Source organism: Elgaria multicarinata, chromosome 5 (genome assembly GCF_023053635.1).
Source record: "Elgaria multicarinata webbii isolate HBS135686 ecotype San Diego chromosome 5, rElgMul1.1.pri, whole genome shotgun sequence".
Lineage (NCBI taxonomy): Eukaryota > Metazoa > Chordata > Lepidosauria > Squamata > Anguidae > Elgaria > Elgaria multicarinata.
In genome coordinates, this window is record NC_086175.1 from 69,168,424 (window position 1) to 69,194,208 (window position 25,785).

At 42.2% G+C, this 25,785-nt stretch overlaps 1 protein-coding gene across 1 annotated transcript in view; it reads right to left on the reverse strand.

The window, feature by feature from the left end:
- Window positions 1-2,714, reverse strand: part of PDXK (pyridoxal kinase) — a 65,517-nt gene extending 62,803 nt beyond the window's left edge. Inside the window, exon 1 of the mRNA XM_063126572.1 lies at window positions 2,584-2,714. Within this exon, the coding sequence (XP_062982642.1) occupies window positions 2,584-2,673 (90 nt within the window). The 5' untranslated portion in view covers window positions 2,674-2,714. The remainder of the gene's footprint in view (window positions 1-2,583) is intronic.
- Between the last annotated feature and the right edge of the window lie 23,071 nt (window positions 2,715-25,785).

Sequence of the window (25,785 nt, forward strand, 5' to 3'; positions counted from 1 at the left end):
GTAGCAAAATTAGAGAAAAGGCTATGGTTTCTTGGAGACCAAATGGTATTTTTTGACTATCGCCAAAAAGTTATTTCCCCCCCTTTTTTTTAATAAGAAATTTTATTTTAATTTGACATAAAGTTAACAAAAATAAAGGCAACAAAAAGGAGAACATACATAATAATAAATCCAGATCACTAAAGAAAAATAATTCAGGAATTATAATTCTTAAGTCAATAACTATATGCTTATGAAACATCTACAGTAAAATGGCCTAAGTAGGGGCTGAACACACTAAGATGATATGCTAAATCATGGTTAGGCCACTAATCCTTTTGCAGCAAATAGTTAGTGAGCATGTTACGTAGCCACCAGTTAGGAATGGTTCACATGACACATTATGTCATGGCTCACACAACATGCTAAGCCATAAGATGCCTTTTTTAATGGTGTGCTGCTTTTAATGACGCACTGGTTTTAAACGTTTGAATTAGTTGTATGTATTTTATGGTGTTTTTATTTGTGTTGTACCCCACCTCGATTTATTACCCCGCCAAAGGAAACGGTGGGTAATATTTATTATTATTATTATTATTATTATTATTATTATTATTATTATTATGTCAAAATGCTTAACTTCCATGGCTTAGCATGTCATCTGAACAGGGTCAATGAAAGAATAAAAATGCAATTTATGCAGGATATAAAATTTATGCAGGATATAAAACACATGTGAATGTGTCTTATTTTGTGTACATGTGTGTGTATGGGTCAGAAAAATATATAAACAACTGTACTTGATCAAACTGGATTTGATCAAAAGTTTTAAAGGCTTCAACATAGGAAATAAATGGAAGTTATGGTTCCATAATATCTTCCTTAAAGTTAGGATTCTTTGCTTGCTTCACTTGCTGAATAAGTTTATACGTAGTTATGGAGTATATTAAAATAATTATTTTATATACTGGAAAATATAGATGAATAAAATTTAAGCCCTTTCTTATAATACAAGAAGTTTGATACAAATATCTAACCATGAGTTCCCTATGTTCAAGTCTCACTGACCTGTGTTTGCAGCTAGACTAATAGATTTGGAAATAAGTGGTTGTAGGCCTGGTTACCTATTAATTAACTTCTGTGGCTGCCAATGTAATATACTTGGTGCAGTGCAAAAAATAATTAAAAAGTGGCCATTCTTTTCTGAATCTTTGGAAATCACATTGACACACATAGAAACATTATTGTTTTAATCATATCTATTTTAGGAAACATAATTATGTAATACTTGAAAAATGGTATGGAGGTAAATTCTAAAACATGCAGGACAGCATCTTACAACCGAATAAATAAATAAATCCGGAGGGAATAAAGGGTGTCTTTCCAAATTAAATTCTATTAAATTAAAACAATTGTATAAAGCTCAGTAGTTACAGTACTCATCCCATAAATTAAAAAACAAAAACAAACAAAAATAACATACACTTTGCACTCTTGTTGGGGATAGTCATTAAACCTGCAAGAACCTTTACACCATGTAATTTACTGAATGTGCCATTAAAATCAACAATACAACTACTAGATTAGATTAGGCCAGTTTGTGTAAAGAAGATAAACCAGTAAGCTGAAGGAAGAGAGACAGATTTCAAATGTTTAAATACTTTATTCTTTATTTTTAAAGCTGTGGGTCTTCGAAAGTTCATTCATTGCATTCCCCTGAGCTGTATCATCAACATTGACAACGGTTTAAAGCAGGGATGGGGAAAGTATGGCCCTCCAGATGTTGTTGGACTGCAACTCCCATCATCCCTTACCATTGGCTAGGGTTGTTGGGAGTTGCAGTCCAACATCTGGAGGGCCACACATTCTCCACCCCTGCTTTAAAGGTACCCCAATTCAAACATATTTTGAAATTTTAAGTTAAGATGTGGCAGAGTGTCATTATGGCCAACCAACTCGGCCAGCGGCTCTTTCTAAGGTTCTCCAGAGCTTAGAATCTGACAAGGCATATTCTAAGCTCTAAGCGCAGCCCGGCACATTCTTTGATCCTCACCCTGCTTGGCAGGCATTGCTGCGATAAGGAACTTGCCTGAAGGTATACAACAAATACTGCTGGGCGCGGGGCGGGTATGACACTATGACTAGCACCACTACTACCACCAAGGAACGCGCTCTGTCTTTGCCGTCTCCTTATTTAGTCCCTCACCGTAATGCAACCGGGCATCCATCCTTAAGTCCGAGATCGCCTTTGCAAATGCCTCGCTCGGAGTGTGTGTGTGGGAGGGGGGGAGGCGGCAGGGGGAGCGGTGGAAGAGCGGGAAGGGGACGGAAATCTCTGCACGCATAAACCCGACAGCCCCCTCTCGCGCGGGCAGCCAGGCCGCTGGAGGAGCGTGACACACGGCGGAGCACGCGTCGCTCACTCGCCTGCCCGCGGCGCCCTCCGCACAGCTCGAGCAGCAGCGCCTCAGCGCCGCGCGCTTCTCCGGCCGGGCTGCGCGTAGCAATAAGCGCTGCAAGACCGGAGAGGCGGAAGGAAGAGCGGCAGCCGCCACCTGCTCGCTGGGGTCCCTCGGCCGGCTTTCGCCCGGCTCTGTCACCTACCTGCAGGGGGAACGTCGCCGCCTTGTTGCCCACGTAGCCGCGCACGACATGGCTCTGGATGGAGAGCACCCTGCACTCCTCCTCCTCCATGCTTGCGCACCCCGCGGCTGAGCGAGGAGTGGAGCGCGCGCCGCCGGCTCAAGCTGGGCAGCGGACAGAGGAAGGGCAGCCTCGACTCCGGGCTGGCAGGCTGCGGAAGCCGCTCAGCAGCAGCGGCGGCGGCGGCACAGCCAGCCGAACGGCAGCAGTGGAGAGAGAAGGAGCCCAGCAGAAGCGACAGGAAAAGTCAGGCGATCGGCGCAGACACCTAAAGTCTCTTCTTACATCACAGATGAGACTGAGCTGGCAGCAGCTCCCGCGAAAGCAATTTAAAGGCACCCACACACAGGCACGCCGCTCAGCAGCAGCGGGGGGGGGGGGGACGGCTCGCCCAAGGAGCGAGCTGCCCCCGTACTCCGCGCGAAGGGAGGGGAGGAACGAGGGGCCGCCCCACCCCGTCGCCCCCGCCGGCGTGCCCAGCCACCCGCCCACATGCAACGTAGTTCTAATCTCCCCACAGCAGAGCACGCCCGCGCGCTTGCCCACTTCTCAGGGCGGCCGGAGTAGAAGTGCCTCACGCTGGAACGCCCCCACGCGGGGCAGCCTTGCCACCCGCCCCAGGCTGCCTTAGTCACGGCGACGCGGCCCGCGAGAAACCCCAACATGGAGCGAATCGAAGCAAAGAGAAGCAGCTTTGGTGGACTGGAGCCCCTCTTCCCCAAGCTTGAACCCCAAGACATCCGTTAAGCCTTTTGGTTTAAGGAGATGCTCTTTTGGTTTTGCTAACAGGGGGGCTACCTACCCCTCTATAGTCCTCGTGTCAATGATGATTCCAGTAAAAACGTCCCCATCTTGATTGGGCTACGTGGAAAGTGGCTACACGGAGTTGGGTTACCATTAGGCAGAGTGAGGCACTTGCCTCAGCGGGTAGATGCTGGGAAGTAGCAACAAGGTGTTAGAGGAGAGAGCTGTGGGCTACAGGACCTGCCCTGTGTCCCCTCAGCTAACCTGCTGCCTTCAGCTGCACTGGAGGAAGCAGTCTCGTAGCTGGTGTTGAAGATAGATTCAACTGCCAGCCCGGTCAGCTTTTGTACAAGGAACTAGTGGGTGAGCCATCTTATTCTTTGCCTTGGTCAGCAAAGTGTCTTGGACAATCCCTGTGGCTACCCCAGCCAGGGCTGGGGCTGCCATAGAGGCAGCTCAGGCGGCCACCTAGAGCACCAAGGTAAGGGGGAGTGCCGAAAGGTGCGCCCGGAAGCCACTCTCCCACAGCGGCTCTGAGAGGGCAGCTTCCGGGTGCGCCGTTCCGAAGCCGCCCGCCCGCCCCCTCACCCCAGTGTCCTGGCTTCGAAGCCAGGAGCGGCTTCTGGCTGGGCACTGGCTTCAAAAGCAGGATGCTGGGGTGGGGGAGTGGGCGGGCGGCTTCGGAACGGCGCGCCTGGCCAGAAGCCGCTCTGGGAGAGCGGCTTCTGGGCGCGCCTTTCTGAAGCCGGCCGGCCACCCCCCCACCCCAGCATCCTGGCTTCGCTTTGGCTGGGTGGTCGAGATGGCGCCCCGTGCCCAGGGACGCTGGGGTGGAGTGGGGACGCTGGGGGTGGGTGGGTGAAAGCAGCTCACCTGCCTAGGGCACAAAATAGTCTGGCACCGGCCCTGACCCCAGCCTTCCCCAAACTGATGCTCTCCAGATGTTTTGGACTTCAACTTCCATCAACCCCAACCAGCATGTAAATGGTAAGGAATTTTGTAGTCAAAAACATCTGGAGGGTACCAGTTTGGGAAATGCTGCCCTACACACATACACACATACATAATAGACTAGAAGCAAGTCTCGAGCATCTACACAATATTAATAAAGTCGTTTAAAATGAACACAAGCAGACATGGACCAACAGTAGGAATTATCTCACAGATCTATTGCCCCTCTTTCCACCGCAAAAACACATACAACTTCTGAGACACTTGCTCAGAGTACCCAAAGATGTACATAGTAAAATCACAATGCAGACAGACACAAAAGGGGATACACAGAGACACACATAATGTCACCATTAGGATAAGCAAAAAGGAATAGTTCTTCACTCAGAGCAAAACATTAAGAAGAACTGTGTAAGAGTGATGGAATACTAGAACAGTTGCATAAGGCTTATTACCAGAAATTTTAAAGAGCAGTACAGATAAGCATTAATTTGGATTTGTTGAAAGTGACTCAATTCCTTAGCTCAGCGTTCTTCACTATTTTTCATGCAGGAGCAACTTTGGCTACAGGAATTGCCACAGAGTCTACTTGGGATGGGAGTCTTTCCTAGGCTGTGGAGGGCCTCTTCTCTTCCCTGCTTCCCTAGTAAAATGGTGATGCTGTGCATCAGACTCACTAGAGGTGTTTATGAGCATTTTCCCATCCTTTCCACATCATTCAAGCAAGGTTTCAGTCAGTCAGTCACCAACAGGTTCACTTGGCCATTGGATTAGGATTGATTTTTTTCCCCATCACTGAGAAAGTGCTCTGTTCCATTCAGTGCTGCAAAATCTCCTAGTGCAGGTCCACATTGCTCTCCTTGTTGCCTGGATATTCAACTTCCCCTACACTGCCAGTGCAGTGTGCCAGTGCAGCTAGCCAATCATGTTACTCTTTGCCTTTTGTGCTCCTCCCTCCCCACAACTGCATTTTAGAATTTTAAATTTTGTATACTCATTTTTATCTCAATTTTAGAATTTCTGTAAACCGCCCAGAGAGCTCTAGCTATGGGGGCAGGATATAAGTGTAATAAATAAATAAATAAATAAATAAATAAATAAATAGATAAATAAACTAATTGGGTGACTGCTCCTACATTCTCCTCTCCGTCCTCCCCACAGCTGATGAGCTATGAAACCTCCTAAAGAGCCCCTGCTGAGAGTGAACTGTAAAAAGAGGTTGGGGGGCAGGTGGATAGCCATGCTTGAAGTGACCGGGAACTGCCCAAAGTGCAGCTGGTCATTAAGGGAAGGCTTCATGGAACAATGTCGTTTTCAGAAGGCACCGGAAGGAATACAAATTTGTCACCTGCCTGACCTCCAGAGGCAGGGAATTCCATAGGAAGGGGGCTACCACGCTGAAGGCTCTTCTCCTGGTGGACTTCAATCGGACAGTAGGTCTATGTGCAACCACCAGGAGCATGCCCGCAGTTCCCTCAGCAAAGGAGTTACATGCTGGAAAGGGGCAGCTCCCAACAACAACCGAACTGATGCATTCTGCACTAGCTCCAGCTTCCAGAGCAGCTTTAAGGGCAGCCCCACATGGAGCACATTGCAGTAATCCAATCTTGGTTACTAATAAATGTTACGGAGGAGAGGGGAGTGGAAGCCTCAAGGGTGATATTTTAGTAGCATTCCTGTAGTGTAGTCTAGCTCTAAGAATGAATTCTTATTCTTGGCAGAAGGCTGGACTTGATGACCCTTGAGGTTACTTTCAATGTTGCGATTCAGTGTGCAGACATAGTGAAATAACCTCAGGCTCGGTATAGTTATTTATACATCTTTCTTTTCTGGCATACATAGTTCAACACTTAATAAATTTATATTTTATTGGCGTGACGCATGTGTGATGCCAAAGAGTACCTGCAAAACTATTGAACTGTCAGTATTATCAGGGATGAGATTTTCCAGGGCATTTAAAATTCAGTTCCTGGTGCCTATAGGTGCTTCTAGATAAGGTTTTTGTTGTGCCATCATCCTGCTTCATTCGTGGAATGTTATAGGTGATCTAGACAATGGAATCTTCCACTTCTAAGTGTTTGAAGTTTCCCCAACACTTCTTCCACCATTTTTTCTTTTTCTTTCCACAACAAATCTAAGGAGGAAAAGACTGAATATCTGCACAATGTCTTGACTGGTAGTGCTAGAAACTGTAGATCTGGAAGCACCCTAACAGTGCAATCCTATAGATGCTTACTCAGAAGTAAGTCCCATTGGGTTCAATGGGGCTTACTCCCAAATATAGAATTGCAGGTTAAATGTTATTATTTAGCATGGGTTTGATTCAGACTTAGCTATAGTCCTGACTATCATGAGGTTCATTTATTTAAATGGGTCTATTCTAAGTATGGAAATGTCTAGATCCAACCCTATGTGATTCAGCAAAGGGTTGATTTGTGACACTACATCTTCTGAGTTGCCTCAATTTTCTAAGTGTGTTTAGAAATTAATTAGTTTTTAATTAATAATTCCTATCAAAGATGTTTTAGGAGTTGATGCCTAAAAAGGTTAAAACTAAGTGTTATATCCAATATTAGTTCTACTTAAAAGTAGAGCCATTGAAATAAATGTGACTTAAGTTAGGGTTGGATGCAATGTTTTGTGAGACTAACATTTTTTTTTATAACATTTCACTATGAGAGATTATCTCTGCAAGAATGTTTTAACAACTTTTTTCTTTGTGTTTCTTCTCTGTGTGACTCATTTGTTGTGTTTAATCTCAGCGCCTCTGGCTTTGGTTGTCTTTGAAAAAAATGTGCACCATGTGCCGCCTCAGGAACAAACTCTGTTGTTTGGATTTATAATTGTACACTTTGGTATGCTGGAGTTGAGAAAGAGTTGCAACTTTGATTTGATTTATTACATTAGTTGCAGTGGTACAATTGCTCATGGATTATCATAATAAGAGAAATTAAAAATGTTAGGAGAGGAGATACAGATGAAGAAGACAATGAAGCAATTTAGTAAAGGTCACTATGGTTGAAATCCTAAGCGATATGACTCATTGAATTCAGTAGATGTTCTGAGTCAAAACAGTTAGAGTTACATGAAAGTAGGTTGGCTCAGCCATTCCTGAGAAATAACCAATGAATATTTCCATTTAAGAGGATACTGTAATTGGGGAAAGTCCACCAGTGACCTCATGACTGAAAAAGAATTTGAATTCCTGATCCAGAAGTAGCATGGACTTCTGGATCTGCTCTGGACTGCTCTTGGTTTGAGGAAGAGTCATTCATATCACAGTTATAGATCCATTGGTCACAGTTCCCAAGTAGTACTTGACTTTAGTATACGTATATGCACAATAACATTAGATGACCACTAGTTATTATTATTATTATTTATTTATTTATATAGCACCATCAATGTACATGGTGCTGTACAGAGTAAAACAGTAAATAGCAAGACCCTGCCGCATAGGCTTACATTCTAATAAAATCATAATAAAACAATAAGGAGGGGAAGAGAATGCAAACAGGCACAGGGTAGGGTAAACAGGCACTGGGTAGGGTAAAACTAACAGTATAAAGTCAGAACAAAATCAAGTTTTAAAAGCTTTAGGAAAAAGAAAAGTTTTTAGCTGAGCTTTAAAAGCTGCGGTTGAACTTGTAGTTCTCAAATGTTCTGGAAGAGCGTTCCAGGCATAAGGGGCAGCAGAAGAAAATGGACGAAGCTGAGCAAGGGAAATAGAGACCCTTGGGCAGGTGAGAAACATGGCATCAGAGGAGCGAAGAGCACGAGCGGGGCAATAGTGTGAGATGAGAGAGGAGAGCTAGGAAGGAGCTAGACAGTGAAAAGCTTTGTAGGTCAACAGGAGAAGTTTATATTGGATTCTGAAGTGAATTGGAAGCCAATGAAGAGATTTCAGCAGTGGAGTAACATGGTCAGAGCGGCGAGCCAAGAAGATGATCTTAGCAGCAGAGTGGTGAACAGAAACCAACGGACTGATGTGAGAAGAAGGAAGGCCAGTGAGAAGAAGGTTGCAGTAGTCCAACCGAGAAATAACCAATGCATGAACAAGAGTCTTGGCAGAAGAGACAGACAAAAATGATCGAATTCTGGCAATATTATACAGGAAAAAACGACAGGATTTAATTACTGCCTCAATATGAGGAATAAAGGAGAGTGAGGAATCAAATATAAAGCCAAGACTACGAGCTTCCTTGACTGGAGTAAGTGTAACATCATTGACAGTAAGAGAGAATGAGAGATGAGGAGAAGGTTTAGGAGGAAAAACAAGCAATTCAGTCTTTGCCATATTAAGTTTCAAATGACGATGAAGCAACCAAGCTGAGATATCTGAGAGACATGCCGAGATACGATCGTGAACATCAGGAGAAAGATCCGGAGAAGATATAATTGTGTATCATCGGCATACAGATGATATTGGAGGCCATGAGATTGAATAAGATTACCCAAGGGCAACATGTATAAAGAAAACAACAGCGGGCCAAGCACCGAGCCTTGCGGAACCCCTACTGAAAGGGGAAAAGAAGAAGACGAGCTGCCATTAGCCAACACGCTGAAAGAGCGACCCGCTAGGTAGGAGGCAAACCAGTTATAGACAGAGCCACAAAATCCAAGGTCATGAAGGGAATCTAAAAGAAGATCATGATCAACCGTGTCAAAGGCTGCAGTTAGATCAAGGAGAATAAGAACGGAATAAAGGCCTTTAGACTTGGCAGTAAGAATATCATTGGTAATCTTAGTAAGGGCTGTTTCAGTGGAATGCAAAGGACGGAATCCAGATTGAAAAGGATCCAGAGCAGAGTTACTAGAAAGAAAGTCAAGACAACGAGAGTAGACCACACGCTCCAGGATCTTTGAAACAAACGGCAACAAAGAGACAGGTCGGTAGTTAGACAGAGATAGCCTATCAACAGTAGGTTTCTTGAGAATAGGAGAGACTGTAGCATGTTTAAAAGCAGAAGGAAATGAACCAGAGGACAGAGAAAAATTAATAATATGAAGCAAGGAAGGGAAGATAGCAGGGATAAGGTTAATAAAGACGTGAGAGGGAATCGGATCACGAGAACAAGCGGAGGGCTTCGAAGAGCGCAGTATTGTAGACAGTTCATCAGCTGAGACCGAAGGAAACGCAGAGAAATTTGCAGGAGGAACTGACAGGTGAGGAACAGGAACTGGAAGAGGAGCAGAGCTGGCCAGATCAGAGCAAATAGTTTGGATTTTAGCATTGAAAAAAGAGGCAAAGTTATTAGCAGACAGAGAGGCGGGGAGAGATGGTGGATTAGGCTTCAGGAGAGAATTGAAGGAGGCAAAGAGCCGCTGAGGATGCCTAGCATTTGACTGGATCAGCGTTGAGTAATACTGCTGTTTGGCCAATGAAATGGCAGAAGAGAAAGAGGAGAGTACAAATTTGTAATGGACAAAGTCCGCCCAGTCCCTGGCCCTACGCCAAAGGCGTTCAGCTGCCCGGGAACAAGAGCGAAGGTAGCGGAGGAAAGAGGTGAGCCACGGTTGAGGTTGAGAAGGGCGAACTATCCGAGTTGTAGATGGAGCAAGATTATCAAGAGTTGAAGATAAGGAGGAATTAAAGAAGGAGACAGCTGAGTCCAAGGAGACAGCCGAAAAGACAGAAGGAAGAGAGGAGGCTAGAGACTGAGAAAAAGCCTCATAATTGATAGATTGCAAGTCACGACAAGAGCGAGAAGCGGGACGTGAAGGAGGAGGATTATGAGTAATATTGAAAGAAACTAGGTGATGATCTGACAATGGAAAGTGAGCAGTAGAAACGTCCAAAACAGAGCAATTCCGAGTGAGAACAAGATCCAGACAGTGTCCAAGGGAATGTGTGGGTACATCAGACCAAAGCTTAAGATCATAAGGGGAAGATAATGAGCGAAATCGTAGAGCTGCAGCGTCCTGAGGGTCATCCACATGAATATTGAAATCACCCAAAATAAGAGTAGGACAGTTATCAGAGAGGAAAAAGGACAGCCACGAATCAAAATCAGAGATAAATTTTGAGGACGAGCCTGGGGGGCGATACAGAACTGCAATCCGCAGTCGCGATGGAGCGAAAAGCCTCACCACATGTACCTCAAATGAGGAAAACAATGTGAAGGTGGAATGGAAAGAGGCTGGAACTGGCACAAACTAGATAATAAAAGACCCACACCACCACCCCGACCCTCTGGGCGACTAGTGTGAGAGAAAGAGTCCTCCAAGAGAGAGGGCAGCAGAGCTGGCGGTATCATGGGCAGGAAGCCAGGTTTCAGTAAGAGCAAGGAGGTGGAGAGACCTAGAGATAAACAAGTCCTGAATGACAGGGGCCTTAGAAGCAACAGAGCGACAGTTCCATAAGGAACACGAAAAAAGCAGCTGAGAAGAGGGGAGACACCGAATAGGAACTAAGTTAGGAGAGACGAACTTGGAACGAGCCATAAGGAACAGATATGAGGAGAGAAGAATTGAGAGGAGGAAATGAGAAGATTGTGTCCTGAATCAGAAAGTAGCAGCAACCGGACCGTGGCTGGGGTTTTCCTCCGGAGTAGAAGTTCCACTTGACCGGCTTCGCGCCCACGGCAGAGAGCCTCAGGCCGAGAGCCCTGCAAACTGGAGGCTGGAAAACCTAAAAGAGGCGGAGCAGATGCTGAAATTCAAACAGACCAATCAATGTTGCTTCTCTGCAGAGCTTACTTGCAGCTGCTCTTCAAGCTGCAAACTGCAGACTGGAGGCTGGAAAACCTAAAAGAGGCGGAGCAGATGCTGAAATTCAAACAGACCAATCAATGTTGCTTCTCTGCAGAGCTTACTTGCAGCTGCTCTTCAAGCTGCAAACTGCAGACTGGAGGCTGGAAAACCTAAAAGAGGCGGAGCAGATGCTGAAATTCAAACAGACCAATCAATGTTGCTTCTCTGCAGAGCTTACTTGCAGCTGCTCTTCAAGCTGCAAACTGCAGACTGGAGGCTGGAAAACCTAAAAGAGGCGGAGCAGATGCTGAAATTCAAACAGACCAATCAATGTTGCTTCTCTGCAGAGCTTACTTGCAGCTGCTCTTCAAGCTGCAAACTGCAGACTGGAGGCTGGAAAACCTAAAAGAGTTTAGTGCTAGTGCACTAGTGCTCAAAATGGGGTGGGGGGTGGCACACCATTCTGGTTCTTTTCAGATAGACCTATAAGCACTCAGCTTCTTTTCAGGTAGACATAATTATCCCACTTATTTTTCCCACTTTGCAATTCTCTCACTTCTTTAGAAACTATTGCAGTTCTGTTATTCTCCCACTTGGGGTACTGGTGAAAATGTCATTCAATTTCTTGGCATGCATTTCCCCAGGGTATTTGTTAGATTGGAGTCGCACAACAATTTGAAGCCAAGTGTCTTAATTTGCCTTAATGGCCATCAACTATGTTATGCAAGGTGTACCAAAGGAGTTAGGACATTAGAACATTAGCTCTGAAGACCCTGCAAGCCATTCTTTATTGTTAAACTGAATTTTCCTTTCACTTTTTGACTCTCTGAAAGTAAATCAATTGACGCTATTGTTATCAAGACCCTGATATGATGGAGAAGATTATGGTCAATTTGAATGATTATGGTCAGTTTAAATGTGCTGGTTTTCATATAAAGAGGGCTAAAATCAATGCCAGTCTCAGGAAGTTTTAAATAGAGATGGTGTCAACTAGCAGGATTGGCATGATTTCAACGTTGTTGTTTTTAAAAAGTAAATTAACGAACAGCATTGGGCAACTTTATGTTGCTTGTGGTAATGATTACGATACTGTGAAAAGGCTTTATGGATTGGCTAAGGTTCCGTTATGTAGGAGGAAAGGAATCAGAAAGTAGCAGATACGTTTTTTTAAAAAAACCATGTGCATAATTACAGCTTTCAAAGCCACATGTTGCAAAGTCCTGAGTCACTGATCTCTGAACATTTTCATAGCAAACTCTCCACTTATTTCAAGCCCACAGTGGAATTGTATTTAAAATACTAATCGGTAGTTTTGAAGTTCTATTTCAAAACAGAGTGACAATTTCTGAACATATACCTACAGATATATGAAAGATAGATAGACTAACAATAGAGTAATATATATATATATATGCACATTTTGGCTTCCTTCCTCATCAGTAGCTGTGTAACGTTAATAAATAGATACCAAAAGTGGCAGTCTGTAATGTTGGGAGTTGAAAATGCCTAAGGAGAAAAAACACCCTGGAGGACAATTCTTAAATTTTATATCAGACTGGTATAAAGTTTAAGAATTGTCCAGATTAAGGCCATACAGATTAAGAGTTCTGAGAATGTAGATCCATAAGTTTTCTTTTCTGTCAAGCATAACAGTCTCCTTTGTTGTTCAATTGGAAGCATTTCAATTGCTCCGCGAACCCCTGCCAAAGGAAGTGAGGCAGGTGGCTACTAGGAGGAGGGCCTTCTCTGCTGTGGCACCCCGGCTGTGGAATGAGCTCCTTAAGGAGGTTCACTTGGCACCTACATTATATGCTTTTAGACACCAGGTGAAGGCCTTTTTATTCTCCCAGCATTTTAACAGTCTATAAATAAATTTTAACGTGATGTTTTAAATTTGTAATTTTGCATTGCTGCTGTTTTTATCTGGTTGAGCTTTTATATTGTATTTTATATTAAGGTTTTATACTGTTGTTTTATACTTTGGTTTTAATTTTTGTGAACCGCCCAGAGAGCTCTGACTGCTGGGCGGTATAGAAATGTAATAAATAAATTAATAAATAAACTGTACATCCCAGAGACCGTGTGCAGGTGAGTTAAAATGTCTTGTCTAGTTCTTTTGCGTAAGAATCACAGATTTGTGGTTAAAGTGTAATGGTCTTAGGTCCATTACAGTTTTCCTAAATATTGCTTATAACCTTCATCTTTTTTTCCATTCAGTTAAATACATCACATTAGTGGAAGTGCATGTTACTGATTGTCTGTTCCAATAAATTTTGTTAGTAACAGTGCTCCTAAAAGAAGTGGTTTCTTGGAGATAAGTGCAGGTAATGCAACACACTGGTTCACACTGGTGTGATTCCAGGTTGCAATATCTTGTTTAAGTGCTGCTTTAAATAACAATTTATGCAAATATGGTTGGTTTTTTGAATGCAATGCATGGTAAAGAAATAATGACTTCAGTGTTTATATGTATTTGTGTGTATATTACATTTATTTTTCGTATAAAAGTCAAGAGGAACTGGATTAAATAGAACATTGGGAACTTTACTTTTGCAACTATTTTGGGACTTTCGGTGCTTCTAGATGGAGGGCTCTTAGTGCTATCAATGAAAAGGCGTTTAAAGCACTTTCATTCCAGGCAGTTTGTGATCAAAAGTTCTTATGTTTTTATATTTTGAACTAACTGTCATCTTTGGAAGTATGACCTAACACATAGCAGTTTTCAGACTTTTTTTACTTGAGAATTGATCACTTGAAAATTTTATGTGTGTGGGGGGGCATTTTGGTGGTTGGGTTGGTGGACCACTTAATAAATATTTTTTGTTTTACATTGAAGAACAAACACAGATCTTATTTCTGGGCTAAATATGAAGAAAATAAGCTGTGTGTTTTCTTCATTGCCAACATCAACCATGGCTGTATTACAAAAATTACTTTCCCTAGGTAGGCTGTTGAGGAGTGTCACACTATGAAAGGCATCAGTGCCTTTTTATGAAAACTGCAGACCAGGACCTTGTTAGCCTGTTTGATAATCCAACTTTCTGCAAACTTTCCATGGATAGCCAGTGGTCTGCAGACCAGCTTGAGTTACACTGGCCTAGCAGACCAGTAGCTCTCATAATGGAGAGCAGCTCTAGAGCCATCTTCCCCAATCTGACATCCTCTATATGTATTGGACTGAAGATTTTAAAAGCCACCCATCCTGTGCTAGGTACTGATTGAGCTTCGGATTCCTGTGCTTACTCTAAAAATAAAAATAAAAACTGTATTTATAGCTGCTAGATACAGATTTAAAGTAATATCTGTTTAGGCTCCAGTTTTCCTTCTGCAACTATTTTCAGCAGGTTATTTAACTGCTATTTAGTTTATATCTTGTTTTTTCCTGTCACGTAGTGTTATATAAGCCTTCTACAATGTTGTATTCTGTAAAATTGTGGTTGGGGTGGGAAAAGGTCAAAGAAAGAAATGCCCTAATAAACACTCTTGTTTTATGAGGAATGTGAACCAAAACAGAACATGCTCTTTGCAAGGAAAAAGAAAAACCTTCATAGCGTAAAGCACGTCCCTCAGCAGTTTGCTTGCTACGCGTGGTTTGCGTCACATGCTGTCATCTGGCAGTCACAAGCCCCTTCCTTCGGTTTCCATCGCTCAGGGATATCCGCTTGGTAAGAGCCACAGTTCTACATATTTTATTCTCTGAAACAGCAGGCACCCAAAATAGTGGAAAACTCAAACCACTGCTCTGATGTGATTTAAGCAGAAGAGATTTTAGTTGGAGGTAGAGCTGCAAGGCTCATGTGGTAAATTGATTAATGTTATCTGTGTTCATCTTCACTCATGTTACCTGGGTGATGGTAATTATGTTTTGTTCTTTTCCTACAGCGAGGAAAAATGCCCTCAACTTGAATGGACTAAATATAGCCTTAAAAAGAACAACAATAACAACACCATGCAATTTCAGTGATTAGCAAAATGGTCAATATGACCACAAGATTTCCTGACAGTGGTTCTCTTCTAATACATGGAAAGAGGGGAGCAGGGGACGCAATACAAAATAAAATAAAATAAGTGTCAGTACTATGGTGCAATGATATTCCTATAGCAGTGTATGCACACATTGCATTCTGTAATCAGGGCTATTCACAACATGATCTCTTGGAATCTGGGACAGTTCCCTTTTGAAATCTGCATTGAATATAGTGCACTTTGTTAACCTGTATACTGGAGCAGATAATTTCACCTATTGTTAAAGATAAGCTAAAAATCCGTACATCTTTTTAGCCTACCACTTCATATGTTTGAGTTGGGTTTATTTAGCAATGTATTTGTCTTTTGAAAGTTAAAACCTTAGGATCTAGTTTTGATTTCAGAATCAGAAGACATGGATAAGAGCAGCAAGAACATCATTAACTAGTGTGTCGTTGCTAATTCATAGATTTTGTATACAGTTCATGATAATGTAGACACAGGCCTTAGCTAGACCTAAGGTTTATCCCGGGGTCATCCCTGTTCATGTAAATGACACACAGGGGATCCCGGGAGCAGGCAGGGACGACCCTAGGACGATCCCGGGATAAACCTTAGGTCTAGCTAAAGCCACAGTCCCGTGGAATTTTGCAGTTGGGGTGGATTTGTTGAACTTACATTATTCTTACTAACAAAGCACTACCATCAAATATAAAACAAAAAGCTTCAGATCATGAATATATGATCTTTATATAGTTTATATGATCTTTATATAGTTTATATAGTTGCCTTTATATAGTTTAATTATACTTAAATTAAAAAGAAGTATTTTCCTTAGCATTTTTCTTTGAACCAGAACTTATATTTGTCATATTTTTTAAAAATGCTCAAAACATACTATTTAGAAATGTCAGGGGTTCCCTTCCCCTAAAAGAAACACTAGGACGTTAGTATTTTAGAAAGATCCAGTCATCTTCACGTTGCCTGCTCCTAACCATAAAAAGGCATTCATGAAAATAACAGCGCAATTCTATACATATCTACTCAACCTGCAGCTATAATCCTATATGCACTTATCAGGATGTAAACTCTGTTGAACTCAATGGGACTTCATTGGCATTGCACTAGAGGTTCTTTATGCTAGTGCAAAGTAATTTATGTTAGTGCTCATGTTTCATTGGATACTGTCCCTACAGTTTAACTCTTGAATCAGTCCACTTTCCGTATAGGCAGATTTAAAATTCCATTACTAAATCCCTGTTTTCTGGCTCTTAAAATTTCCCGTTTTGCTTTTGTGGTCACAGCTAGAGATTTCTGTGAGCTGTGTTTGTATAGGCACATTTACACTGGGATGAGGACCATATTCTCCATCCATTAGCACAGCAAAAACGATGGCCTTGAGTAGCAGAGGAAGCTACAATGTCATCTGGTAGAGCAGATTTAGGCTATTAAATGCATTATATGCTTTTAGACGCCAGGTGAAGACCTTTTTATTCTCCCAACATTTTAACAATCTATAAATTTTAAATAACATGGTTTTAAATTTGTAATTTTGCATTGCTGCTGTTTTTATCTGGTTGAGCTTTTATATTGTATTTTATATTATGGTTTTATACTGTTGTTTTATACTTTGAATGGTTTTAATTTTTGTGAACCGCCCAGAGAGCTCCGGCTATTGGGCGGTATAGAAATGTAATAAATAAATAAATAAATAAATAAATAAATAAGAGTAATGGGTACAGAGGAGCTGTTTTGAATATTATGGAGCTCTTATATGGTTTGGTGAAGTTACTATTGACAGATCCCCATCTTCCCCCCAGAGAGCCAGTGTGGTGTAGTGGTGGGACTTTGGAGATCTGGGTTCTAGTCCCCACTTGGCCATGGAAGCTCTCTGGGTGACTTTGGGCCAGTCACAGAGTCAGCCTAACCTACCTCACAGGGCTGTTGTGAGGATAGAAATGGAGAAGGATTATGTACCTGCGGCCTTGCTTCCGGGTGGACCAGGGCATTCAGTTCAAGCCCGGACTCAGCCACGATGGAGCAGGAAAGTGGGTTGGGGGCTTGCCTGGAGCCGCCGCCGCCGCAGTTCGTGCAGCGGCGGGGCCAGGTGGGAAGGGGGGGTCTTACCTACTCTGTCAGCGCAAGGCCCAGGCTTGAATTGAGCCCCCGGGTCCACCCGGAAGCAAGGCCGCAGTTGCGGCCTTGCTTCCGGTTGGGCCAGGGTGCTCAGTTCAAGCCCGGGCCCAGCGCTGACGGAGCAGGTAAGTGAAGTGGGGGTGGGTGGGCTTGCCTGGAGCTGCTGACGCCGCTGCAGTTCATACAGAGGTGGCGCCGGGGCCAGGCGGGACCCTTACCTGCTCTGTCAGCGCCGGGCCCGGGTTTGAATTGAGCCCCCGGCTCCACCTGGAAGTTCAAGCCCGGGCCCAGCGACGAAGGAGCAGGTAAGTGAAGTGAGGGGGCGGGGGGCTTGCCTGGAGCCGTCGTTGCCGTTGGTGCAGCGCCGGGGCCAGGCAGGACGGGGGGGGGGGGGGCTTACCTGTTCCGTCGGCGCCGGGCCCAGGTTTGAATTGAGCCCCCGGCTCCACATGGAAGCAAGGCCAGAGGTTACTCACCAGGTTCGTGAAGGGCTGCTCTAAACAAAAAAAGAAGTAGGTGGCTCTAAGTTGTTCGTCATCAGTTTTCCACAACCCCAGTCACCTCTGCATATTCTATTCTCCATCCTGTCCTCATGGTTTATCTGCTTTGGGAGAATGAGAATTTCACTGGTACTTTCTGCCTCCTTAGGGAGGATGTGGCGTTAAGGCTTGTGAGCCTTAACTCCCAATTTCTCCGCTTTTTGGTGCTTGGTTAAAACTACATCCTTAACATTGTTTTGTAAACCGTAGATATATATATATATATATATATATATATATATATATATGTGTGTGTGTATGTGTGTGTGTATGTTTTGCAAATATATATTTTGTAAATCTATTGACAGAGAAGTTTGGTTGCTTGGAATTTAATGCACCCCCACCACATACATTTCAAAAAGCTGGATATCATGGTCCTTTTGAAATGGATGATGTATTTTTTTTAATTGCAGTGTATATTCCAGGTTTTTTTTTTTAATATAAACTCAAGTATCAAAAAATGGCTAAAATGACAATGAAGGAAATAAAATAGACAGGCATAAGCAAACAAGACTTTGGAGGCACAGGCTTCACTTGCAACAGCATATTTGTGTATTTTGATACAGGTAACTCACATACTTGCAACCTCACTCTAGGTATGCCTATCTAGAAGTTCAATGGGATTTACTTCACAATTAGAGGGCAATGCCTCATTTGTTATGCAATTCTCATTTTCTACAATTGTCAGCCACAAAACGGCCCTACAAGGTCTTCAAAATAGTATTTGACCCTGATGTGACTTTTTTTTAAAAAAAACCAGATCGTTGATCACCTTATTAATGCAAACATTGTGAGATATTTTTCTGCTACACATGTGGTAAAGGTCAAGGGCTGGTAAGGCTTCCTTAAATTTCAGTGGTGTAATGTCAAAAGTGTTGGACTGGGATTTGGAAGATCTGGATTCTAGTCCCCACTTGGCCACGGAAGCTCACTGAGCCAGTCACAGACACTCAGCCCAACCTATCTCACAGGGTTGTTGTTGTGAGGATAGAAATGGAGAGGATTATGTATGCCACCTTGGGTTCCTTAGAGGAAAAAAGGCGGGATATAAAATGTAATAAATAAAAATAAATTTCAAATGTGGTTGAATATGTGTCCTATAGACAAGGTTCCCAAGAGCAGTATCAATACAAACAGTCCAGGTGTGAGAGACCTACAACACAGCACTAGGCCAGTTGTTACAAAATTTATAATAATTACAGGTACAATTGTGCTAATTGGTTTACAATTATTAAGAGTCAGGATTTCAAAACAACTTGTTACTGGAGCACATGATGAAGATTTTATAGAGCCGAAATAGAAGCATGCTGGGATTCTGTAGACATAACTGATATAGGCCAGATCTACACCAAGCAGGATTTATAACACTAAGAAAGCAGTTTGAAGCAGTATATGGAATGCATCATGGGCCTCAACAGTTGTCAGAGGACTTCAATAACATTATAAACCAGTAGTGTGGCTCCTACCATAGTTTTGAAAAAGACCAGCATAACTGATAGTGTTTTTGAAATCCTGAACTATTTATAATTTAAAACCAATTGGCACAATTGTACCTTTTAATTATTAATTTTGTTACTACCTGGCTGTGTTATAGGTCTTATAGGTCTCTCACACCTGGAGTATTTGTATTGATACTACCATATTTCTTTGATTGTAAGACGCCATCGATTGTAAGACGCACACTAATTTCAATACCACCAACAGAAAAAAAGCTTTGATTCTAAGAAATAATAAATGCACCCGCAATTCTAAGATGCACCCCGTTTTTAGAGATGTTTATATGGGGGAAAAGTGCATCTTAGAATCGAAGAAATATGGTATTACTGATTCAACATCATCAGCCAGGAAAAGTATTCCTCTAAGCTACAGGCCAGTTCCATACAGTTGTCTTTTAAGGAAGTGCTTGATTTCCTACATCAAAGCAATATAGGAGTTTGAAAGCCATTTTGCATGCAGTTTTCTGCCAAAAAGAGTATCATACTGTAGCTCTTTCCATATCTTCTCTACATGTAGATTGAATTCATGGAAGAAGCATTGCTAATGCAGTCATGGGTATGATTCCACTCTGGCATTTGCATTTGTCAAAACATGTATTTAAGAATTCTGTCAGAAAGATTTGAGAGAAGCCAAAATACTTGGTTACTCACATAGGCTGTAGCTAGACCTAAGGTTTATCCCAGGATCATCCCTGGTTCGTCCCTGCCTGAGCTCTGGATGCCATGTGGCACTTAGATGAACAGGTTTGACCCCAGGACAATCCTGGGATAAACCTTAGGTCTAGCTATGGCCAGAGTTAAGAAAACAGCTCCTCCCCCTTCTTCTCTCAGAGCTGTTTAACTGCAAGGGATCAGAGTATGCAGCAAAAGCATTGGTGATGTCTGCTACCAGTTGGTAAATTCTTCCTGAACGCTATTTCCTCTTTCCTTTATTACACACAATTCTCTTAGAAGCATTGCAACACCTTCCTTACATTGTTTACATTTTGGTGGCCAAGATTATATGCACAGAGGAGAATTCTTATTTTATGTTTGTGTTTTGCTTTAAAGTATTATTGATCCCCAAACGTTATGGATGTGGAGAGGGGATTAAATCCAAATTAAATTAAAGAAAATGTAGCATTCATAAGAAGAGAGCTTTATTAGTCAAATTTAAGTGGCCTATTTTGATAGATCTTCAGTTAGGAATGTAGGTTTTATAATGCAAAAACCAAAACAAAACGAGCATTGTTCCTACAACAAAAAGGTACCAGGGGGAAATAAAAGATCAAAGAAGAATTTTTTCATCCTACAAAAGCTTGATAAAAAGGTGTCCCCCAACCCCCCTCTTAATTGTTTTAAACACAACATTTTAAAACAGAATTTGCTTCATTTAACTTTCAGTATAATTATTACGAAACTGAGTTTTTTTTTTTTAAATCTTTACAAAGTTCTGCTTTTAAATACAAATAATTATGGCTCATATTGATTCTAGACTATTTGAGAATACATCTATGAAATGACAAACTGGCATGAAAACAGATTTCTACTTTTTATATTGTCTTATTGACAACATAATGCTGCATTTATCTCCATCCTGCATTCAGATGTGTAGATAAATTAATACTCTACAAATGTAAACATTTGTTTTAATTAAACTTTTGGTAAATTTGTGGGCAAGCAGGGAAGAACAAGAAAATTATACTATATACTTCCATGTTCATAAGCTATTTTCTCCCCTCTGGGAAATCAACCATATAAATTGGTTAGTGTTCATCGTTCCAGAAGTCCCAATGATAGCCACAGTGTCATTGTTGAACAGAGCCACCACTGCTCTGTGTAAAGTGCTTTGTGTAAAGTGCCCCCTGGTGGACCTCCACTTCTGTTTGTGGCCCCTGGTGAGCTTACTGGCTGGTTCGGGCTGCTATTTTAATTTCCCAGTTCTTAGGATTGGGCCGTATCCTATACTACTGTTGGGCCTCTGCTACTTTTGTTGTGTTAGCGGTAGTCACTGCTAACACAACAGGAACCAGCGCTTCTTAAAGCTACCCTAGAAATGAGTAGAAACACTTGTTTCCAGAAAAGGACAGCAGAGTTCCCTGAAATGAGCTCTACTGACCTATCCTGTTCCAGAAACAAGTGTTCCACTCATTTCAGGAAAGACAGGTTGCCTACCTGTAACTGTAGTTCTTCGAGTGGTCATCTGTGCATTCACATATATGGGCTTTGCACCTGCGCAGAGCTAGTTCTGGAGACTTCACAAGCTGAGAACGTTTTGGCGGGAACCCCTCCACCACCGTCCATTGAGCATGCTCGAGGGTTCCCGCCCAGATTCCCCAGTTCTGAGACCGTAATAGTCCCACTGAGGAGAAAAACACTAGGTGCCAGACTGACACATAGCAGGAACGGTGGGTGGGTTGTGTGAATGCACAGATGACCACTCGAAGAACTACAGTTACAGGTAGGCAACCTGTCTTTCTTCTTTGTGGTCTCTGTGCATCACACATATGGGCGAATAACAAGCAGACTTACCGGAGGAGGGTGGTGTCAGGATGAGAAGTTACAGGATAGAGGAAAGGACAGCGCATCCGAAGGTGCAGTCCTTTCTAGCCCTGGTATTGAGGTGGTAGTGTCGAACAAATATCAGAGGGGTAGACCAAGTGGCTGCTTTACAGAGGTCTGGGATAGAAACCCCCCCGCCCCGGTTCGAAAGCTGCTGAGGTGGCTATTCCCCTAGTAGAATGAGCTCGAACATGACCTTTCAGGGGAATGTTGGCGATTTCTTAGGCCAGTTTGATAGTCTTGAGTTATCCAGGATGAGAGTCTTTGAGTAGAGACCTGTTGTCCCTTTTGTTGTCCTCCATAGCACACAAAAAGGTGTTGTGATTTACGAAAGGTTTGTTAAGTATATGAAAAGAAATACTTGCTTAGTCATTAAAATTGTGTGTGTATGGCTATCTCAGGGTTAAACAGAGAAAGACTATCTGTGGGCAATTACCTTGAGATAGAGGCTGTTCTGGGAACCTTGCCAAGATTCTAAGTTAGCCTCATCACAGCTGTATGTAATGTAGATAAGAATTGTGTAAGATGTGTATATAGTTTCTCACTTGTGTAAAATGGATCTGATCACTGCTTACTGATCACTGCTCTCTGATCACTGCTCTCTGTGCATGCCTCAGTGTGCTGATCTGAACTGATCTGAATTGAACTGCACAGAAGCCTGAAGGAAATAAACCAGCTCTGCTGTGTAAGACCTGCGTGATGTGTGTTTGTTTCTGAGCACAAACAGAGTTCCAGAGAGAGAAAAGTTCTGGCACAATAACCCAACAAAGGTTATGGGCCCAGCCCAGTCCAGTCAAGCCTACGCCAGCCTAATCCAGGCAGAAGAACCAGAACTTGATGGGAACGGTGCAGTATCAGAACCAGGAGTCTGCTAAAACAGAAAACTGTTGATGAAGGAAGACATCAAGCTTAAGCCAGTGCTGCAAAGTGAGGAAAAATCTCAGTCGGCTGACTCTGAGGAGGACTCTGAGCAGGAGGACGGTGAGATACCAATTCCTAAAGCAGAGGAAATGGCAGGAGCTAATATGTCTGGTTTGCATCAATTGTTGGAAAAGCTGAATGACTCTAACTATGCATTATGGTCTTACAAAATGCAAATGTATCTGATTCAGGCTGAACTATGGTATGTAGTCACAGAGGATCCACCAGATAGAGCAGATCCACAGAATGCTAAATGGTTTAAGGACGATGCAAAAGCAATGGCAGTTATTGCATTAGCTGTGGAAGACTCTCAAATTTCCTTCATTCAGTTTTTGAATACATCAAAAGAGTGCTGGAATGCGCTACAAGCTGTATATCAAAGAGAAACAGCGGGCAGTAAAATAATTCTAACCCGGAAGCTGTATGGAATGAAGCTGAAACCAGGGGAGTCTATGTCAAACCATTTGAAAAGCATGAGAGAAATCTTCAATCAACTCAGGGCACGAGGGATGGAGTTTACAACTATACACCAAGTTTATGTGATTTTGTCAAGCCTTGATTCATCGTACGACGCGGTTGTCACCATGATGGAAAGTCAAGAGGAGAAAAATTTAACCCTTGAGTATGTAGCTGGAAAACTACTGGAAACCTATGAGAGAAGACAAGCTTCAAAACAACAGAGCCTTAAACATCCTGTGGCTGAATTTCAACAAAGCCATAAATCTTCTGACGTGGTGGCTGCATTAAAGGCAAGGAAATGCTTTAACTGTGGTTCCACAGGACACTTAAGGCGGGATTGCAACAACAAGAAGAAAAAGCAGTCAACAGCAAAGTGGAGAGAAGAAAACAACATGAATGAAGCTGAATCAACAAAGAAGTGTCTTCTAGCAAGAGTCAAAGAGACAATGAATCCTTGGTTTTTGGACTCTGGGGCTTCAATAAGTATGGCAAAAGACAAACTTTCATTTGTAACCTTGGAAACTTCTACTTCAGAGCAAAAGTGTGTTACCCTTGCAAATGGAACAAAAATCCAGATTTGTGGTGTGGGTAATGTATATTTTGATTGTCTGGGAGTTGAACTACAAAGTGTTTTATATGTACCAGAATTAGAAACAAACCTTCTAAGTGTGTTTCAGTTAACAGAAATGGGGTATGAGGTTTGTTTTACTGAAGAAAATTGTACTATAAAACAGGGAAACAAGGTGTGTGTGCAGGGAATAATGAAAGAATCTTTGTATGTGATTAATACTTGTACAGAAAATGAAGTTGTAGCCAGCAAAGTCACAACAAAAACAATAGCCAATTGCAAACCACACCAAGAGTGTATCCATTTAACTCATAAAAGGTTTGGTCATGCTAACTATAAAACAATTTCTAAGATTCCAGAATTGTGTGAAGGGGTGAAAATCAAACCATGTTCTAACTATGTAGAATGTAATGTATGCAGTGAAACCAAGTGTCATAAGTCAAACATTCCAAAACATAGTGAGAGAACAACAAAAAGAATTTTTGAATTAATTCATGCAGATCTTGCAGGTCCTTTTGAGACAAGTCAAGGAGGAAACAGATTTTTCTTGTCTATTGTTGATGATTACAGTAGATTTGGATTTGTGTATGTGTTAAAACAGAAGAGTGAAACTTTTGGAAAGTTTAAAGCCTTTGTTAAGTGGAGTAAAAATAGATTTAAAGAACCTATAGCTAATCTAAGAACGGACTGGGGAGGTGAATTTCTTAGCAACCAATTTAAAAAATTCCTCAGTGATGAGGGTATACAACATGACCTTACTGCTCCATATTCACCATTTCAAAATGGAGTTGCAGAAAGGAAAAACAGAACCTTGCAGAACATGTTAAGAGCTCTATTGAAAGAGTCAGGATTGTCTAACCTGTTCTGGGCAGAAGCTTTGTCCACCTCAAATTATTTGTTAAACAGGCTTTACCACTCTGTACATGAAAAAACTCCATATGAAATGTTTTACAAAAGAAAACCTAGACTGTCACATATACGGGTTTTTGGAAGTAAATGTTTTGCTCATGTTCAGAAAGAAAACAGACCAGGAAAACTAGCTCAAAGAGGTTTGGAATGTAAACTGTTGGGATATGATACACAAACAAAAGGCTATCGTTTGTGGTCTCCATATCACAAAAGTGTAATTGTGAGCAGAGATGTAGTTTTTCATGAACAAATGCAGGAAACAAAACAGTATGTAAGTTTGCCTGTAGAACAGAAAGCTGTAGAAACAGAAGAAATTCCTGAACAATCTCAGCAAGAGAGGGAGGGGGAAGAAACTGTAAAGGAGGAAACTGTGCCTGTAACTATGCCAAAGCGACCAGAAAGGGAACGCAAAGCTCCAATTCGTTATTCAGATGAATACCAAAGCAAACAGGTTTCTCATAGAGCTTTACTAATAGCCTATGAACCTACTTCATTTGAGGAAATTCAGGAAATGGAACCTACAGAAGCTCAGGGCTGGCATGAAGCAATGTCAGAGGAAACCAGTATCAATGGTAAAACACAAAGAGATGCTTTTAAAGCTGGGTCTCAGATTGTAACACAATTTAAACAACATGCGCAAGAGGAGGACTGTTAAGTATATGAAAAGAAATACTTGCTTAGTCATTAAAATTGTGTGTGTATGGCTATCTCAGGGTTAAACAGAGAAAGACTATCTGTGGGCAATTACCTTGAGATAGAGGCTGTTCTGGGAACCTTGCCAAGATTCTAAGTTAGCCTCATCACAGCTGTATGTAATGTAGATAAGAATTGTGTAAGATGTGTATATAGTTTCTCACTTGTGTAAAATGGATCTGATCACTGCTTACTGATCACTGCTCTCTGATCACTGCTCTCTGTGCATGCCTCAGTGTGCTGATCTGAACTGATCTGAATTGAACTGCACAGAAGCCTGAAGGAAATAAACCAGCTCTGCTGTGTAAGACCTGCGTGATGTGTGTTTGTTTCTGAGCACAAACAGAGTTCCAGAGAGAGAAAAGTTCTGGCACAATAACCCAACAAGGTTTTTGTCCTTGACAGATAGAGAGAGCCCTTCTGACGTCTAAGGAGTGAAGTGTGGTTTCCAGTGTAGAGGAGGATGAAGGGAAGAAGGCTGGGAGAGAGATATCCTGATTGAGGTGGAAAGAGGAAACCACCTTTGGCAAGAACGATGGATCAGGTT